The sequence below is a fragment of the Anoplophora glabripennis genome, unplaced genomic scaffold (assembly GCF_000390285.2).
Source record: "Anoplophora glabripennis isolate ALB-LARVAE unplaced genomic scaffold, Agla_2.0 scaffold609, whole genome shotgun sequence".
NCBI lineage: Eukaryota > Metazoa > Arthropoda > Insecta > Coleoptera > Cerambycidae > Anoplophora > Anoplophora glabripennis.
This window is the reverse complement of record NW_019416699.1, coordinates 268,146-289,865: the sequence shown is the minus strand read 5'-3', so window position 1 is coordinate 289,865 and position 21,720 is coordinate 268,146. Positions and strand designations below refer to the sequence as shown.

At 32.8% G+C, this 21,720-nt stretch overlaps 1 protein-coding gene across 1 annotated transcript; it reads left to right on the top strand.

Annotated features, from left to right (window-relative positions):
• The first annotated feature begins 18,079 nt into the window (after positions 1–18,079).
• LOC108913663 (putative tyrosine-protein kinase Wsck) lies at positions 18,080–20,267 on the top strand. Its single transcript, XM_018719248.1, is given in 6 exon segments — positions 18,080–18,101; positions 18,788–18,951; positions 19,028–19,510; positions 19,687–19,782; positions 19,784–19,919; positions 19,978–20,267. Coding segments are annotated over 6 exon segments (1,191 nt in total).
• The last annotated feature ends 1,453 nt before the right edge of the window (positions 20,268–21,720 follow it).

Sequence of the window (21,720 nt, the reverse complement as noted above, 5' to 3'; positions counted from 1 at the left end):
TCAGATATGAGGCTCTATGGTAATGCCCATACGCACCTGCCTTGTGTTGGTTCATTTACGCAGCATCCTGCATATATGAGGAAGGAGTCAATGGAAAACTGTTACGAATCAATAATCCTAAAGGTGCACCGAAGCTTCTTATTCATCAGTTTGCACCGGACGTTACCTTATCCATTAATCCTTATTTTCCGGCAACGGACTCTGCATCACAATCCGGGAGTCGTCCCTTGGAGAGGCGAGCCGAGCCGTCGGATTTATGGGCGAGACATGAATGGAAACAAATCGACAAACAGATAAATAACAAACTCCGAAAAAACAAAAAGTCCTTGGTTTAATACTTCCGACGTGCTCAGCATATAATGGCCCGGTGTATAAAAAATTGGAAGATAAACCTTCGGCTTGATTAATACGCGACTTACCAGAAAAGTTTCTGGCTCCTGATGGATGCTTGTTTGGATCGAGTGCTCCCCGGGGAACCGAGCGCAGATAAGGCCAATTAATGTGATGTAGTCCTAATAGTCCGAGTGCGGTGTTTCTCCTTTGGTCCATGAAATGATATTAAGTATTAAAAGATTCTAGAAATGATGAGTGAAGACTTGTACGTATTTTGTTGTGGAGTTTTCAAACTATAGTCTGTTTGGAAATGAAAGAGAGTAATAAAACCCCGAGATAAAAACCGGCCATGGGCGTGGTAATATTTCGTTTCAGGTAATTATCGGGTAACACTAATACTAGCTAACAAAAATGACAGGGATTGGAAAATCGACTATCTACAGACTTTTAAAGGAAACAAAAAATGAACAAGATACTGTAAATCCCCTAAAATCATCTACAGGGAGGTCAAAAGTCGTTATAGATGATTTCTTCAAAAATGTCATTCGCAGAAAAGTACACTCATTCTATTTTAAAAAAGAAATACCAACGCTAAACAAAATTTTAAGTGAACTTTCAGAGGATAACGATTTGCCAAAAATCAGTAGAAGCAAATTATGGGCCGTCTTACGGGAGTTGAATTTTTGCTGGGAAAAGCAGAACAGGAAGTCAGTTCTTATCGATAAAGATGAAATTATTTGTTGGCGAAGATCCTACTTAAGATCAATTAGAAAATTCCGTGACGAAGGGAGGAATATTTATTATCAAGATGAAACTTGGGTCGACGAGGGATATACTGTAACAAAAGTATGGCAAGATAAAAATGTAAAAAGTTTTCGACAAACATTTTTGGATGGACTTTCAACAGGGTTCAAGGCACTTTCAGGTAAAGGGCGAAGATTAATAGTGACACATATAGGTAGTGCCAGTGGTTTTGTAGATGGCGATTTACTTTTATTTGAATCTAAAAATACAGGTGACTATAACGAAGACATGAACGCAGATGTTTTCGAGGAGTATTTTACACAGATGTTGGATCTTATTCCTCCGGGGTCTGTAATTGTCATGGATAATGCCAGTTATCATTCACGGCAGACCGAGCGGACGCCTACGACTGCTTGGAGGAAAACCGATATAATTCAATGGCTATCCGGAAAAAACATTTCTTTTGAAAAAAATATGGTGAAAAAGGAATTTTTGACACTTGTCAATCTTAATAAAGATCAGAAAAAATATGTTATCGATGAAATGGCAACAAATCGCCAAATAACGGTACTACGGTTACCACCTTATCACTGTGAACTTAACCCAATCGAATTAGTCTGGGCGCAGGTAAAAGGAGATATAGCGCGAAATAATACGACGTTTAAATTAAGTGACGTGAAAATTTTGTTAAAAAGTTCCTTGGAACGAGTAACTGCAGATAAATGGCAAAGATGTATACATCATGTACAAAAAGAAGAGGAGAAAATGTGGGAACTCGATAATTTAATTGACGTTACTGTGGAACCTATCGTTATCAATCTAGGAGACGAAGATAATTCATCAGAATATTCAGAAGATGAATAATATACCTACTTTTTTATTTTCTTTATTGTACATTTATACAACACTACATTTACTCACCATAATTTGAATTTTCAAAATACATATATTTTTGTGTGGAATAAAAGTCTATTCATTAAATTTAAATAAATATTTTGATAATAATATTGAATAATTTTATTTGAATTACTAAAAACTCTCTTAACCCGGTTATGATGCTTAAAGTAGCCTCATGTTTTGAAATGCTGTTTTTATATTGTTTACTTATAAGAGAAATGGACCGAGAAATTGAAGCGGCATAGACAAAGACGGATTGTCGGGGATTAAATTTTAGCTACCTTCTACAATTTAGTACAGTCTGATGGCACAAAGTTTTTTTTAAAGTACACTTCATCTATACGGAAAATACATAATATAAAAATATTGAATATAAGCACCAGTACATTTATTTACGATTTGCATACATAATAAGCTTTTATTACTCTCTTTCATTTCTAAACAGACTATAAATCATTCGTGTTACCCAAGGAAAGGCAAAAACGTTATTTGACATCTAAAACTGTCTAAAACACTTATCTCCTACAAACAAATAGCTCCCTTAAAGCGTTATTTAAATTCTGACATAAAATTAATATATATTGAATCGTTAAATTTGTCTCAAACTATTATGATTTCGAATATGTGCTCTACAATTGCTGATAAATTTAAAACGGAGAAATCTCAGAACAGGTATGTCTAAAACATAATGAAGAAAATTTGAGACAATTGTAGTTATAGATTGTTAATTATTAAAATTAAAAAGTTAAAAAAATAATTTCTACTCCCATTATTTTGGTCTTTTGGTTTTTTATTTATAGATATATAATATGACTTATTATTCTAGTGTTTGCAAAGTAAGCCTTATTTATCTTAATATTCTTCTAGAGATTTAACAAATTTTAATAGTTGTTCAAATTTAAAAAATATGTTACCATAATGATGATATTTGTCATATAAGTTTAAGTGATTTTAAAATATACGGGGTGTTTGGAAAAGTTGGTACAAAATTGAAGGAGGTGAAAGTAGAGCTAAAAGAAGTAAAAAAGTTCCTATAAACATTGGTCCTCCGGAGCACCGTTACTGAGATATGGTCCTCCGAAGGAGTATGATAAGACTCCTTGGATATTTTTTAAAATAACTTTCTTTTTGATTAAACTAATGAGATGAAAATTGTAGGTAATAATCATACCATAAGAGTCTTTAACTATCATAAGTTTCATCAAAACCGGTTATAAATAAGGATAGTTTTCTAACTACCCTTAACAGAAATTTTTTTTATTCCTTTGAATTATGAAGGAAATAATAAATATTATTTTTGAAATGAATTATAGTTTTTTGAAGAAAAATGTCTACTTTTTTTCGAATTCTGGGTAGTTTAGTTAGAAATAATTATTTTTTAAATAATGTATGACTCAGAATAGTAAATTTTTTTAACCTTTTCACATAGTAGGCACCTTTCATGGTGACAGTTTCGTTGTAATGATACTAATGATTGTCACTTTTGCGTGCTATCATTTAAATTCTTACATTTCTTGGTTGAGATCTTTGTGCTTGACTTTGCACTTCACTTGATTTTTTTACAACCATGAACCATCATGCTTTTACTAACCGTTACTATGCCGATATGCATTTATTGTTTCTGTAATGGAAATAGTCTGACGTCCCAAAGAGATTATTGGCAAAGTTTCCTTGATAGAAGGCAACCTTCTGCAAAATTGTTTGGAAAAATTCATGCAAGAACGATGGAATCAGGAGCCCTAACTCCTAGATATCGTGAATTTGGTAGTCTAAGGAGGCGTAGGCGTGATTTAGACGAAGTAATTTACTGTGAGTGTAAGAAGAGCGTTTGCTCATGATGGTTCATGGTTGTAATCGAATGAAATGCAGTCAAACACAAATACCACAACTAAGAAGATAAAGAAACGTAAGAACTTAAACGATAGCATGCGAAAGTGACAATCATTAGTATCATTACAACGAAACTGTCACTATGAAAAATGCCTACTATGTGAAAATGTAAAAAAAGTTACTGTTCTGAGCCATACATTATTTAAAATATAAAAAAGTAGGGATATTTTTTCTTCAAAAAAGTCAAATTCATTAAAAAATAATATTAATTCATTCAAAGGAATAAAAAAAATTCGAAAAATTTCTTTAAGGGTAGTTAGAAAACTCTCCTTATTTATAACTGATTTTGATGAAACTTATAATAGTTAAAGACCATTATAGTGTGATTATTACCTACAATTGTCATTTCATTATCTTAATCAGAAAGAAAGTTATTTAAAAAAATATCCAAATGATAAGACTCCTTTGGACGGTCATATCTCCGTAACGGTGCTCCGGGGGACCAATGTTTATAGCAACTTTGTTTACTATTTTTGGCTCTACTTTCATCTCCTTAAATTTTGTATCAACTTTTCCAAACACCCTGTATACAATAATGAGCTGTTTAAATATTTCTTTAAAATTATTGTTCCTTTCACATATTTTTTTTTCTATTTTTTTTTTTTTCATATTGCACCTAATCTTCTCATTATTCTATTTAATTTTCAGACAGAATGGTCCTGAATTATCTCCAGATATTTTCAGGATATTTTACATAAAAAAATAAGAGCTCTTTATAACGAGCGTTCAAATAAAAACGTGGTCAAGTTGGTTCTGAAAATTTGGACGTAGGGCGTAGCGTATAGCAAATGAACTTAAACGTCATCTCTCAAAGCGCTATATTGCCGCTATCAATTTGAATATTTTCGTTTTAAAAAACGTTTAAAATGGTGTTTTCTGAAGAACAAAAAGTGTTTATTTAGAGTCCTACTTTAGAAATGGACGCAAGATTGATGAAATATCGAAGTATTCTATTGAGGAATGTTTCATAGAATTTCAAAATCAATTTTCCGGCGTTGTTGAGTACAAAATTTTTCAAATTGCAGTTCAGCGTTGTGTTAATGTTTTTCGTGAAACGGGCAGTGTAACAAGAAAAGAAGGAAGCGGCCGACCTAAAAAGCGGACTGAAGAATTAAAAGAAAATGTCCAACAAATAATGGAAAATGCGCCAAGAACTTCTGTACGTGTTTTATCACAAATGGTGGGAGTATCAGTCGGTACCTGCCACACAGTGTTAAAAAATGATTTGCGTTTGTTCTCCTATCGTTTAACTTGTCAGCAAGAACTTCATGAAGTTGATTTTCCGCGACGGGCTGTATTTTGTGAATGGTTTTTAAACAACTACGGTGAACTTCATAATATCACCTTTTTTTCTGATGAAGCCTGGTTTCATTTAAGTGGTTACGTAAACTCACAGAATATGAGAATGTGGTCTACTGAAAAACCAGATAACTTTTTTGTCGAGGGCCCTCTACACGCTCAATAAATTGGAGTTTGGTGTGCTCTCAATCGAAGGAGGATTTATGGACCTATTTTTTTAATGGTACTCTTACTGCGCAAAGGTATAGAGAAGAAATTATCACTCCTTTTGTTAACCAGCTGGAAGAAAACGAAATTACAAACTTTTACTTTCAACAACATGGCGCAAGGGCACATACGGCAGGCGAGACGATGAATATGTTGAGGGAAGTTTTCCAAAATCGACTAATAAGTCTCAATGCTGAACATGAATTTCCACCGAGATCATGTGATATTACGCCGTGTGATTTCTTTCTGTGGCCTTACCTTAAAAACACTATTTTTGAACTGCCTATTCCTGATTTAAACCATCTGCAGGCTCGACTTATAGACAAGATTCGTGAAATTAACAATACCCCGAGCATCTTAGAAAATGTCTTTAATTCTTTGAGGAACAGGTGTGAAAAGTGCTTGGAACAAGGAGGGGGACACTTTCAGCAGCTGCTTTAATTTATTGTTACAACAAGGAGCAGCTTCTTTAATTGTTTGTTATTGTTATCACGATTATTCTTTAAAATAAAGTTATATAGTCATTAACGTTATTGAAACGGACAGCTGCTATACAGCTCGTTGAGAAATGAGGTTAAGTTGGTCGCTATAAGCTACTCCCTACGTCCAATGTGTCAGAGCCAACTTCGACCACGTTTTTATTTGAACGCTCGTTATAACCCTTTTCACAATAGGTATCTAGAAAGACTTATTACACGAAATTTTGCAATACTTATATGCATATAAATCTGAATTTTTTGAAAACACTTCAGTTTATTGAAATTAAACGAGATTGTCTTTTTCTTCCCTAATAATTTAAAGAGCAATAAATATTTTCCAAAAATTAAGGTAATATCGTAGAAATGAAAAGCTAAAATTATTCCTGCGCGGTGCTATAGGACTCTATTAGAACCAACCATTAGAAGAAGAAGAAGAAGAAGACTATTCCATACCCAACACAATTCCGGAAAATATCAAGTGACTATTTAGAACCACCTTATAAAATGTCTTTAGCGCTGCATCAACGAAATTCAGCTTCATTTATACAAAACGGTCATGAAAAATTTCGACAAGAGATGCGTGTATGCCAGCAAAGGCGTGAAGGCCATTTACTCGATATCCTATTCCATACATAATGTATACTTTATGAATCTATAAAGAATTTATAATTTTTAATTAAACACCTGCGTTTTCTATTATTACTTCTTGTGTGAATTTTGGGACAACCTTTATTTACATTTAAAGCAGTTGTAGCAGATATCTTAGTGTAATTTATGTTTTGTATGTACTTAAACATAATAAATAAACATCAAATAAAGTGAAAAACATCTTCTTTCTTGGGAACAGCATTTGGAATTAAATTAATACATTTCTCCAATTTCCATACAGTGACATTAACATTCTGAGGTTGTTAGTGGTATCATCTTCACCACTGGTAGACAGATTTGTATGTTAGTTGAGAGAACTTTACCTTTAATTGATTATTATATTATTAGTCGAAGTTGTCAATCTACGTCAAACAGGTTTTTGGGTAAATGTGATATTTATTTTCAATGTCAAAAACCAGTTATTCAAGCCTTACTTCAATAAGTCTTTTTGGTCTAAAATGCCAAAAGGAACAAGTTCCTAAAGAAATGGAAAACAACCTTTATGGTAAGTTGAAAAAATCGTCGACAGGACAATTATTATATTTTGTAAACTAAATAATTTTGCATAACTCAATTTCGGAGCAAAAAAAAAACGGAACCTCCATCAACATAATTAACAGTAGTAGTCCAGTTGGTAGAGGTTCGGCCTGTGTCAAACCTTGATAACCCGGAAATAACTACACAGGCTTACTTTAAATGATGAGTACAATAACAGGCTAATTTGCTGACAAAGTATTTTATCAGGAAAAAGTTATTAACAATTTAATTTTGAAAAAAATTTTTGTTAGTAGTTTTCTTTAAATAACTCAGCGGGATGACTTTGTACGAAAAAATGCTTAGGACATGATTTTGTTCGTAATGAAAATAGCTACAAAATGGCGGTGGTCCGATTACGAAATTTGCAATAACAAAGCCGTGAGATTGAAAAAAATGGTATAAAACGTCAATTTTTTAAAGTTGCTGTAAAAATGTCAATTATAAACAAAACGTAATAAAACTTTCGAAAACTATAGTTCAATATATATACAATAATGACGCTAAAGCCGAAAATCAGGAGAGCAAAACTTTTTGTTCTATAAGGTGTTATACATTCAACGGCATCTGAAACTCGAAACTGCCAAATTTTTTCGAAACTTTGCTGACACTGGAAATTTGGTACACACATAGTGTAAATATGCAGAAACAAAAAGCAATTTACAAAATTCAAGTATCTTCATTTTTGCAGTTTTGGTAAGGTTTTATACGTCACCCTAGTTTTATACGTCACCGTTTTTTTAATTTTTGGGTGTATATTTATAATATATTCCATTATGGTAGATTAGCGAGCACAATTAGCTACAATTAAAAAAATATATATTTTCATCGTTTAGATCCTAAGCTACTTAACATTTTGCGCCTGTTAGCCATACTCGTACATTATTCAACATATCAACATAAAATAAAACATACGTGTGGGGCAAACCTTTAACTTTAAGTAAACAATTGTTTAAATTTACTGTTGTATATATCTAATAGAATACAAGCGCCGAAGGGCGGAGCTCGCGCTCGAAAATGAAAAGTTAAAGGTTTACTCCACACGTACGATTTTGTTTTATGTTGATATGTTGAATAATGTACGACTACGGCTAACAGGCGCAAAATGTTAAGTAGCTTAGAACCTAAACGATGAAAATTATAATTGCTTTTGGTTTCTGCATATTTCAACTATGTGTATACCACATTTCAAGTGTCAGCAAATCTTCAAACAAATTTGGCAAAGTTTCGAGTTTCAGATGCCGATGGATGTATAACACCTTATAGAACAAAAAGTTTTGCTCTCCTGATTTTCGGTTTTAGCGTCATTGTTGTATATATATTGAACTATAGTTTTCGAAAGTTTTATCACTTTTTGTTTATAATTGACATTTTTACAGCAACTTTAAGAAAATGACTTTTTACACGGTTTTTTCAATCTCGCTTTGTCTTTGCAAATTTCGTAATAGCAACACCGCCATTTTTCAGCTATTTTTATTACGAACAATCATGTCCTAAGCATTTTTTCGTACAAAGTTATCACGCTGAGTTATTTAAAGAAAGCTACTAAAAAAATTTTTTTTCACAATTAAATTGTTAATCATTTTTTTCCTGATAAAATACTTTGTCAGCAAATTAGCCTGTTATTGTACTCATCATTTAAAGTATTCCTGTGTAGTTATTTCCGAGTTATCAATGAAATGTCACCAACAGTAACTTTTCGGTCTCTGCTGACTGGACTATAGATATATATATTGAGCAAACATGTTTATTGATTAGATGCCTAAGCACCCGATATTCATTTAATAAAATTATTTGACAAATATCGCCGACCACAGGACACAATCATATTAAATTTATGCGACATAAATACTCAAAAATCGTCCCACGATTAAAACTAATGAGAAATATTAATATAATAAATATCCCCCGTACTCCATTTGGGAAAACTCTCATCTCCATTTTCCCATTATCCTAATTTTCGACAAGTCCATGGAATTCGGCTATTTATCTCACCACCATATATATCCGAGTTGATTGATTGATTTGAATTAATACTTCAACAGACAGCCGTTACTCACGGCCAGGGTCTTTTTTAACTCGTTTTACATACCAGACCCAGTTTTGTTGGTGGCAAACGAGAAGGTTGCAAGATCATTATCGAAAACGCCAATTCTAGGCGCCAATAAAATGTAGTCATTTAAAAAATGTACCGGAACGTTATGGAGATACATATTTTCATTTTCACTTTCCTTTAATACAGTCGAAGCATTCTGTGACAGCCTAATGTTAAATTTGCAGAAATTATTACCTGGACAAAAAAATATATGACCGTATAGGAATTTAAATTTTAAATTGAATTTCTTGTTCTTTAAACTCGATCCAAAATGGCGACCATGGCCAAAAAAAATCGCTAAGTAAAAACTATAGCTTTAATCGAAAAATTTTAAATGAGAAAATTGTAGGTTTTAAAAGAATCTCTCTACTGACTTATTATACGCATCGATTGCTTTGTTACTTCTCGAGAAAAAACCGTTAAAAATTGTAACAAAAGTCGGGACGCGTTGTCATTTATTTATTAGTTCTCGAAACGGATGGGCCAACTAAAATTATCGAAAGTTGAGGGCTTTCAAGTAGGTAGCGTCGTCCTTCGGAGAAATTTACCAATATTTTTAACAAGTTCACTTAAACTGTCGGGGCCACGTGTTAAGCGTCTAGTATAAGAGAAAAATCGATATTTCCAATAACGCGTGAAACCACGAGAAGAGCGTAGAGATTCCAAAGTAGAATTAAATTAAAATTGTAAATTGATATTAATTCGAAAGGAGAGTCATGGCTGGTTTTTTGACGGATTTTCCAAGCATAAGAGTAGATTAAATGAGATCGACTAATCCCTCTCGCAGTTGCTACACGGAGTCGCTAGAGGAAGGCTAGGGTTACTTGTAAGTCACGTAATTGCTTATATAAATGTAAGTCCAGTCAAATTAGGTAATTATTAACCTAGTATAATTATCCAAGCGTCCCGATATCCAGGGTGCCCGCCAATAAGATAAGAATAGAAACTTCTGGACCCAAGAAATGGGCGTGTCAAAGCGAAGTGTGTTATTCGAGAAGGATCTGCAAGTAAAGCAGTTCTTCCTTAGATTTCCCATTGAGCAGTCGGCCTAGTTTTAGATTAGAGTCTGGGGCTAGTTAACTAAATTTAATAATGGCTAAAGTCTTTTCCAAATTTTGCTATGGGGCGCGCATTCTCTGAATCTCGGTGAGCTGTCGCGTGTAAATAAATTAATTGATAATGTTGGTCGAGCCGTCGTGTTGTCATTTTGTTTGTTTGTTTTGTTTATTGTTATTAAAACCCTTCCTGGAAGTTTTGGTGTTTCTTTTTGTTTCTTCCAACTTCAGTGTCACCCTGTATAGCCAGCCACTGGATTAAATTCTACGTAAGTAATAAAGGGTAAGTGCCTGAAATTCATTCTCTGGATGAATGTTGTATACATTTCTAAGTTCCCACGTATTAATTAAAAGGTAATGATAATTATAAACTCCCTTTCGAGAATTGAATAGTAAACTCTTTTGAAATCCAGTCTCGTTATGATACTGATCATAACGATATATAGATAAATAAAGAAATAACCCCTCAGGTTACAAAATCTTCTTTCTTTTCTTCTTCATAACTCGTTTACGTTTACGTTCCCGTACTTGCTATTTACTGTAAGTGTAGCCCGCGGCAAGTCAAAAAAGCACATTTTTGAAAAATTAAAAGATATTACATAATAATTTTCGAGATATGTCGGTTTTCTGAAAAAAAGACGCTCTCGGAAATTGGCTAGATCTTCTCAGCGTATGACCCCATAGTAACGACTTTTAGTTTATTTACTTCGTAAAGAGTTGTTTTACCATGCTATTATAAAATTTTGACGATTTTATTAATTTTAAGGTTCAAAAAATGACTGAAAAAATGGTTCTTTTTGGGTGTTTTTTTTTTCAAATAACTTTTTTCTTTACTTTATGATAACAACTTTTATAGAAACTTAAATAAAAAATGATTTTCTATGTTTTTTTTCTGGAGCCGAGGAAAATTTTATATTTAAAAAGAAATCAAGAGGACGCAATTAACATTTTACAGCGATTCGCTTGATGGGGGTTAATACTGAAAACTTATATTTTTAAGAGAAAATATGTTTCACTATCTCAAACCAGCGATAATACAAAATGTCAAATTACAGGCGAATTAATTGGAATTGGAAATTTTCCCAAAAACAACATACTGAGTCCACAGCAGTTGGGTTTTCAAGAAGGCAGAAAAACTGATGGTACAACAAATGGAGTGATTAAAGAAATAACAACCAATCTAGATTCAAACAAAAAATTGCTGCAGTCTTTCTTTATCTGGCAACGGCCTTCGATGCAGTGCCGTATGACCACTTGTTTAAAGTGTTACAAAATTATGGTATTCGAGGAACTGTGCTTAATCTTTTTAATAACTACTATCTTATCGAACGCAATATGTTAGCGTTAACAAGTTTTTAAGTGAACTACAAAAGATGAAAATATGTGTGCCACAAGGAACAGTCCTTGGTTCTATACTTCGGTAATCTACATCAGTTCTCTATTAACTTTAAATATTAATGTTGATGACATCGGTTACATTTTGAAGCAGAATAGGCACCAAATACAGGTAGCAGTAAAGTTTACTATATTTCTGTAATACCTTACCAGCTGACTTTCGATTGCATACTAGGTTCCCATGTGCAAGTAAGTGCAGCTTCAATTTAGGTAAATAGCACCAACTGAATGTAGCAAAAGTTCTGCTGCATTCCTATAGTTCTCATTACATTTTGGTAGTAAATAGTACGTATCAGATCGCACTGTAAAATACGGATTACAAAATCACCATTATGCTTTTATAGTAAATGAAATAGGGAAATTTTGTTGTAATGAAGCTTATTTTTTTATACTTGCAGTGCTATTGTATAAGGTAAAGTGATTGTCCAATAAAATGCTTATCTGACATCAATCAGATAGAACCAACAAAGAAAAAGAAAAATAATCCGTTTAACATTGACATGTTTTAGTTTGGGTTGTCGATATGACTGTGATTTGTTAAGAAAATAAGAGTGTACAGTACAGTGATTTGGCTGTCTGTACAATATTTTATCACTAACACAATTGTTGGAATCTGAAAAGGGGTATACCGAAAATTAAGGACGAAAAAAAAGACATCCTCTTCACAGAGCATTTGAATACAAAAGAGTAAGATACTGTAGAAACAAAGATTAACCATAATCTCGTTAGTCTGAGCAAAGCGAAGACTCTTTTGGCTAAATTTGACGATTTTTGGGTACCCCAAACAATTAACTCTTAGATACAACTGTTTCAAACAATAATAATTATAATTAATCAAGTTGAGGGAATTTAAAATTATTACAAACTATTCACCAAATGTCCCCTTTAAAACCCAAATCCAGGAGATACTTGAGGAACTTTACGTAAAACTTCCACCTGGACCTGAAGCCATACGTTTAAATTAAAAAATATTGCAACGAAGTCAGACTAAAAATGTGCCTTTTTCCTCTACCCTCCTTTAAGAGTTCACATCACAAAGACGTATGTAATGTCCGATGTTATTACATCCTATATCAACGTCTCTCCCAGCAACCTAATAGCTCCAGTACGTTCCTGCGCACCTGGGATCCATTTATGACTGCGGCATGTGACAAACTTCTTCACGAGTGCACCGCATAGCTCCAGCTCCTCCAGAACACTTTTCATTACCGTAATTCCGTTAGACACCGTCTCTGGCTCTTAGTTATTGTGCAACTGCCTCAAAGGACTGGATAATGGAATGCAGGCTGCACTGCAACTTGATATTAAAGTGGCGCTAGATTGTTGTCGTCTCCTCACCAGCGATTGCTCGCCGCCAAATATGACACGAGTATCTTAATATCTTGAATGCCGTTATTATCAGTCTTTACTTAAAAACAACACACATAATTGAATATTTAAGTAAAAATTACTTAAAATATAGACACAGACATAAGATTAAACATAGATACAAAATCATGATACAAAGACTCAGATTGCGTATAATGTTATGACGTCACATGGAGACCAAATAGCGACTTGTAGATAACATCCACGTAGGCCGTTAATGTTGACATATCTTTTCTAGTTTGATATTTGCATTAGTCTTATACGTTCTAAAATGATTCTACAGTGAGTAAATTTCATGATTATATGTGTCAATGATCTGTATGAAACTGCTGTCATGATCATTAATATTACTATCTATTAATAATAACTCATTATATTGCATTGTTCTATATTTGGTTGTACAGCAGACAACCAAAGAAAATTTTTCAATAAGGAAGGACATAACATGTTTTCGATACATCAAAAACATTTAAAAGTCCGGGTTGAAACTTGCAGAAGTATATATATATCTAACACCAAACGTTTTAGGATTTATGTAAGACATTTTATCAAATTCCTAATTAGCTCTTGAAGCTGCTTAACTAAAAAATAGAGGCCACCGAATGTTTAGTAAAGCAGTTGTGCTGGTAAATTTTTGTCAATTATGTCAGAATCCAAGAAAAATTCTGAAAAAGTTGTACAAGAATTACTGAATAATGTTGAACCTTGAAGGGTATGTAATTATTGTGACATTAAATCCAGTCTTTATTTTTCAGATACGTAATTGTAAACAATTAGCAAAAATCTACCGCTTAAGTTATTCTCTACTTCATGTCAAGTGTCAAGCGAACCGTTTTTACATAGTTTAAGAGAAAATCATACTTTGCAGTTTTTGTACCATGATATAAACTGATGCGATAGAAAGAACAGTTATATCATCGTTATCGGATGGAGGCAAAAAAAATGTATATTAATTTTTTACAAACTTAAATACAATGATGGTTCAAAAATTAATTGGCGTAGGAGCTTTTAATTTTCTGAGATACAGTACCTTATTCTTTCTTTTTGCTTCTAATATGGAATGTTAAAGTTCGACTAAAATAAATATAAAATTTATTACCACTTGGTTTTACAGTTTGTAATGTTTATTCAGGGATAACATTATTGTTCCTCTTCAAAAAACTCGTGTGTAAAATTCCAATCTAATTTTTTTGTTTACGTGGTACATGTTCTCTCAGAAAGATTTCATTTATATCGAAAATGAGTAAGCAGCGGAATCAAACAAAGTTATCTCCATGTATTTTTCATATTCTCAAAGAAAATTGTATCGGAACAACTTTAGTATCTTGTCTTTAAGCTTTATATCACGTAATAAAACTGAAACGGGAAGAACGAAATATTCCTAGTAAACTTGAGAGACGTTCTTCCTAATAAAATTTTATATCAAAACCATTGAAATTGCATAAAAATGTTCGAAATTAATAATAATCAAAATTGTTAAAACTTATTGAGAAGCTCTGGAACTGTCCCCCACATAAAAAAGGAGAATAGTTGAGGCCGGAGATACTGTGTCGTCCGCTTTTTTGTCTAGGTTAATCTTAGGTTATCAGTTCTACGTCAGTGTTCAATATTGAAACGTCTTTTTTTGCTTAAGTTTCAAGCAAAATTATTAGTGAACAAATGTTGCGTTCTGTGTATGTGTTGTGTGTGCGCTGCGTGTATGCCACGTGTATGTTGCATGTATGTTGCGGGTGTGTTGCATGTGTGTTGCGGGTGTGTTGCATGTGTGTTGCGTGTATGTTGCACGTGTGTTTCAAAAATGTTTCTTTACCTTTAAATAAATATATTGTGCTTGTAAAAAATTATTTCTACCAGTACTAGTGTTATAAATATATTTATTCGCAATTTTAACGTACCTGTCAGTTTTAATAACACCGCTTTTTGATTGTATAGTTTAACTTAAAGGTTTAAAATTACCAACAAATTATTCATGCTTCATTCTGCAATATGATTTAGTATTCTAGAATCAAATTCACGAATTCTGAAATTTAATTAACATTTTCTGAAATATATGTCGATTACCAATGTTACTTTTGCTCAATATTGTGTATAAAGAATAGAATTTTCCAATATTGCTGAAAGTCTAAGATTCATATTTAATCAACTGTACTTTTTAAATCTCCTCTAAAATAAGATTGTAATTTTTTAAAAATTTTCCTACAATTGACTTAGAAAAATTTATGTTTCATACGGACTTCAACTACACTCAGTGGTAGTAGCATTTCTGAATTGAATTATTGACCTTAATGTGTACACTTACGATATATTATGGCTTTGTGTTTCCAGTTTTGAGCAGCGAAACTATAAAAATACGATTACAGATAGCCAATATAACTTTTTCCGCTATAATTCTCCGCGGAAAACGTTGCTATAAAATCTAGAATTAGGCGGTGATAAATCGTTGAAACGACCAAAAATCTATTATATTTGTATTCGGGGAGACTTAGATATTCTTTAGTATTGACCTAAGTGATGGAAGACATTAGCTTCAAGCCGCATAAAAGTAGATAGAGTATTATTTCGATATTGGGCAAGTAAAGTAGGTTTATAAGGCACAAATAATGGAGTTCATAAATCCATAGGGATAGGTCATAAATTATGACTATTACATAACTCACAAGCCTCTGAAGACACGTCATATGACTACTCATATTTATCAAAACTTATGTATATATAAAAAACGACTGGTGTAAAGCCTAAACCAGAAAGGTAGTCCAGTCACTGAAGGCGAAAATAAGGTAAAAGCTCCTATTTTTTTCGGATAGCATGGATTTTCCTGAAAATTTGCATACAATTTCATCTGACCCTCCACTTCAAAAGATGTGTGCTTTTTTCTATTTGGGGGGTGAAAATTATCCTTGTATGAAAAAATGCGAAAATCGCAGATTCACGTATTCAATTCATGTTTAAATATGTTGAATAAAGTTCCTTTCATGTTTTTTAATATAATTTCTGAAATTTAAATACTTTTCAACCCTTAAAAATCCTTAAAAACTACCCTTCCATGGACAAAAAAAAAATAGAAAAAAAGTTTATAATATTCATTTGGTGCATTCACAATGTATTGCATTTCTTTTGTTATTCATTAGAAAGCTTACAACTCATTACAAAGTTGTAACCAAAACCATCCTTTATAATAAAAAAAACAAAAAATTATTATTGAAAGGTTGAGATGTTTTAATGCATATGCTGAATTATAAACTTTTTATTGGTTTTCAAATGATCTATGATATATTGCAACTTTTCAACCACCCAAAAAATCCTTATAGAGGACCTACTCCTCATAAAAAAAACCTACCCCTTATAGAATTTATTTATGAAAGCACTGCATTGCATGTAGCGCATGCACTTTATCTAAGTAATGCTTCCAACCTGTGCGTATACAGAATTTCTGGCTTGGTTCCAACCTAAATTCGAGGCCTCGGCCAATTTCCGAATGTACACATACATATACATGTGAACTCGGATACGTGTGTGTATGTATATTATTAAAATACCTACTCAAATCAGTTCACAAGTGCTCCAAAATACACAAAGATGATGGTAATTTACCCGCTCCGAAAATTTTACAGAAAAAATGTGATTAATTTTTTTACCATAACTCTTGTAATTTTAAAGTTATAAATTTACTCAAAAAACCATTTTGTAGGGAATTTAAAGCACTTTAAGTTCTGCGAATTGCAGTTTTTTGAGCCCTTAGTTTTTTAGATTTGTAAGCTAAAAGGGCTCAGGAAAGGCAGTGTTGGAGCTTAGTTTTGAGCTTCTAACGGTCATAACCTTGTCAAATTTTGTCCTACAGAAATTTAGAAAAAGCAAATTGTTCAGTAAGAAACAACCTACAATTTCTTATTCTATCATTTTTTTCATAACTTTGTTAGTTTATGAAATATTTTGAAAAAAGGCGATTTTTAAAAAAACTAAATGAAATATTCGTTTAAATTTAGGCTTCTAAAATCGTTCAAATTCCCAGAATCTACTGTTAATACATAAATAAAGTAAATTGCAGGAGGAATACGTTTAACTTTTTTTTCCGTCAGGTCATTAATTTTAATAACGATTTTATTTTTATTTTAACTTCATTAGTTTTCATGAAAACGACTTCTACCACCACTCAATTTAAAGGTCTTTTCAAGAACTTTAATAGGTGTTATATAAGGTTTCCTCGAAAAACCTTTAATTTTTCCGCTACAGAACGTTGAACGTTTCGATTATCTTCGAAATTGACTTCAACTTCTGGGAGTCATAACTGGGGTTCTACACCACCTATAAAAATTTAAAAAAAAGCAAGCATTGCTATTTCATTACCTTCATTTATGCTTATGATAATTTTTTTGATAAAATTTGTAGTTTTCGGGATATTTGTGAAAAATGGCTCAAAAACGAACATGTTTAGGCGCAAATAACTCAAAAATAATTGACTGTTCAAAAAATTCTTATAGAACATTTTTTGCTTAGAATTCCTCCCTCTATCGAATCGGTGGTTATTTTTTATAAAAAAAATCCACCCTCCAGAAGGGGTGGCATCCACCCCTAGGGTAAAAGCACACATCGGCACTATTGTATAACTTTTGTTTCTTTGGCTATTCCCTAGCTACAGTTCAAATTTCACGTCAATCAATTCCATCTGAAAAAATTTGTAGCCAAAATGCTTCAGTGACTGGACTAAACACTTTTGTACAATTATTTTTCGGGTTGTTGTGTCGTCACTTGCACTTGCACTTGCACCTCCAGGACGCGCCCTTGTAGCTCTCGGGTTAAGTAATGCGGGCGCGGAGTCACTATCCCTTGGCAAGCCCTGATGTTCATTTCGTTTCAGATGGCCACAATTGTCTGAAGGCGATTCCGTCTGTAGCAGTTTTAGATACAACAACAAGTTCCAAAATGAACATCAGAGTGGGCCTAGAGGCTCTAGTGGCGGGTCCTCCACCACAGAGCCTAGCCCGAGAACAACAAAACGTACCAAAATGCCCTAAAACTTCAAAAAATCAATATTATTGTTTCTATTCACGATCTTCTGTTTGTCAACCGCTGGTACTTACATAAATGTTAGTTGTAGGTTTCGACGAATTCAAACAATATTTTAAACATTATTGGCAATGTCCAATCATCCCTCTACAGGTGGGTTGCTGATTATTATTATTATTCCACCCGTAAAAAGTCCGCTCTAGATAGTCCAGATAAATCATTCAGAGCTCTTTCAAGAGTTACCGAATTCTTCTTACACTCTGGTATATATCGCTGTCATTGAGGCAAAACATGGTCGCTGCAATTTCCTTCATTTGTTTTGAAACAGCATAGCCCTTATAGTATGCATCGGTATGTGGTTATTAATTTGTAGTGTAGTTAAGTTCTTTGGACGTTGGGCTTTACATTGCAAGAAATTTAAACATATATTTAGGTAATTCAATAACTCCATATTGTTGAAGGCAATACTGACCATATTAATTAATTATTTGTGAAACTGCTGTTATTTTTTTTAATTAATTAAACAGGAACTTCGGAAGTGTAGTAACCAAGAACAAATTGAGACAGCATAGTGTTTGCAGGAGTACATTTCAACAACAGGGCATACTCTCTTGTTTTGATCAAGCTGCATGCCCCGCATGACAAAAGCATTGTTTTGTTTTGTTTTGTTTTGTGGCTTTTAACCTAAGGCACCAGTTACATCTAAAAATAGGATATGCTGGTCAGTTTTCTTCAACCTTAATAAGATGATCTTTACAATATACGTACCTAGATGTAGAACTGTTGAACGGAAGCCCGACATGTCGAATGAAGTTTTTATTTTCATTATACATTATCAGGAATCTTTAAAATTATCCTTACTTTCATCTTTTTCGGATTGCTGAGTTTTATGTTGATTGCAGGAATCATTGTGTTCATTATACTGAAAAGTCGAGTCATCAACAGACGACAACGGTTGTCGGATAATCAAGAATTAACTTTACAAGGACCCATGATCGAAGTTGTAAGTAATTTTTTTATGAGTATATCCTAATTCTTTTATACATAATTGTGTTAAATGAAAATTTGTTGCATTTTAGGAAAACAATGGATATATCCACGAAGAAGAACATGTTCCTATTAACCACTACAGAGTTTTGAAACAAAAAGTCCATACAATTTCCTCTAATCAGTTGAAAATAGAACCGACAAATCTGCTTGGTGTTGGGAAATACGGCAGGGTGAACAGCGGAACTATACATGAAAATAACACTTTAATTCCAGTGGCAGCGTACAGCATTCAAGACAAAAAAATGTCTAAGGAAACCAAACGATCTATGCTGCAGGATCTAGATGTGCTGATCAAAGTTGGGAAACACGAGAATCTCATTAGCCTCATTGGCACTTGTGAAACTGCTCAAGTGGTTTCCGTCATCTTGGATTATGTATCGATGAATCTCAAAGACTTGTTGTTAGGAAGTCGAGATACTTTGCCTGGTAGATTTAGCAACATGTCGGAGGCTCAAGCATTGGACATTGCTATACAGATTGCGAGTGGCATGGCTCACCTGGAGGCTTGCAGGGTAATTTTTTCGTTTTTAATAATGATAATGGAAGTACTTATGGCCATCAAAACCTTCAACCAGTAAAAAAAGAACGTGTGTTTACTATTGGGAGAGAATGAATTAATTTTTTTCTCCGAAGAACAATTTTTTGTTTTTCATTTTTTATGTTGATCATAAATTATTTACATTTCTAGGTAATTCATAGACAGTTATGTGCAAGGAGTGTGATGATAACAAATGGATTTACGCCAAAAATTAGTAGTTACGGTTTACACGTTACGTTTACGGGGTACAGTACGGTTTAGCCACAATAAAATTCCGGATTATACCAGATGGACAGCTTTGGAAGTGTTTAAGGGCCAACCGCCTAATTATAAGAGTGACGTGTGGTCATACTCTTGTCTGCTTTGGGAAATATGTGTTTTAGGTACGCATTAGGCTGTTGCAACGTAACATTTTGAAAATTATTGTTAATTTCTTTTCAGGTGGCACGCCTTATGGCAACACCTCAAACAACAATGAAATTCCTGAGAGAGTGATGAAAGGTCTGCGTCTTCCACAGCTACAATACATCAGTGACGATCTTTACCAAATCATGTTGGACTGTTGGCAGCTGGATTGTGACGAACGACCAAAGTTTGTGGATCTAGTGGACTCTCTCACAAACTTAAAGGAAAACAATCTCATTCCTTATTTAAATTTCAACCTCTTCTCTAATTTCCAGTTTGAGCAATTTTATCCCGATATGGAACTAGCCGTAAGACCTGTATTCTAAAGATAATGTATTAACATTAAGTATTATTTTATTAATTTTTTTTTACATATGTATATTTATCTGTTACTACCAGTTTGATAACTGCTGACAAGATGTATTAATATTAAAGTAACAGAAACATGTTCAGTAATGGGGTAGTAACATACCTAATTATTATTTTGTATACACTTTTTCAATTAATGTTATCTAATGCTCTTTATTTTATTAAGTAGGCATTTGCTCTTAAGATGTCTCTGCTTGAAAGGTCTTATGCATGCTATTGTGTTTTTGATATATTACGTTCCAGCCCTCTTGATAATAAGGTTGTAACGTAATAGAAATCTTTAAGGGAACTCACAACGCTAATTCAGTGTTCTATATCGAAAACAGAAATCCTTCCTTTTTCAACTCCTTTTCTATTGAATATCATTTTTAGCGTATTATTTATAATATGCATACTTTATCAGCTAGGGTTTGCAATCCCGCAGTCTTTTTTTTTTCCAGCTGGAAATTTGCGGTAAATTCGCCTTTACAGCGGGATCCCGCTGTAATTCCCGCAAGAGATTTAATAATATATTTATATATGAAAATTATAATGCTATTATTGTGGAATGTTTATATTTATTCAAATGAAATATGTATAAATAATTCTTGGCATTTAAAAATCAACAAATAAGCATTATATACATTAAAAACTATGTTTATTAACTAAGAATCAACAGAAATCAACACATCAATAATATATTACTTTTGTTATTTTTACATAGATATTATTATGTCTCTAGTTACCTACTTAACGTACTTGTTGCTGTTAACTTATTAAATTTATAAACATCTAGGTTAGGTTAGTAATTTAATCGTAGTAACAATTTCTAAAAAAATATTTGCCAGATTCATCGATAATATACTGCCCTACTTCGGAATATGACAGTTTAGAGAAAATTGCAGAGATATTAGGCATACTTCGTTTGGCTGTCATTCATTTACTAATTAAGGTAATAACTTTTTTTCGGTAACGGTAAATGGAAAACAAGTATTTTTTAATGTATTTGAAGAATGTTAGAAAACATTGTAATTTCAATAAAAACAGCGTCGAAAATGTTGTTTTGTCTTAATAAATTTAAGATTCTGCTAGGTAAAAATGCCGTATGTGCAGTATCTGCTACATTTTCAACAGAAATTAATAGAAGAACCAGAACATGTATAATATACATGATATTTTGGACGTTTTTACAGGGTATTTTTAATATATTGTGTTGCAAATAATATTTAATTGTTGTTTAATTTAAAACAACGCATGTAAACACATACGAATTTAATTTGTTAAAAACATCGTATTTCAACGCTTCTGCTAGAGAAGAAAGCCGTTTATACTATATAGGTACCTCTTAATGAAATACATGTACATAAGTCTGCTAAGTGACACAATATTAGAAATTTAAAATGTACAAATTTTTAAATTTAAAGAAACAGG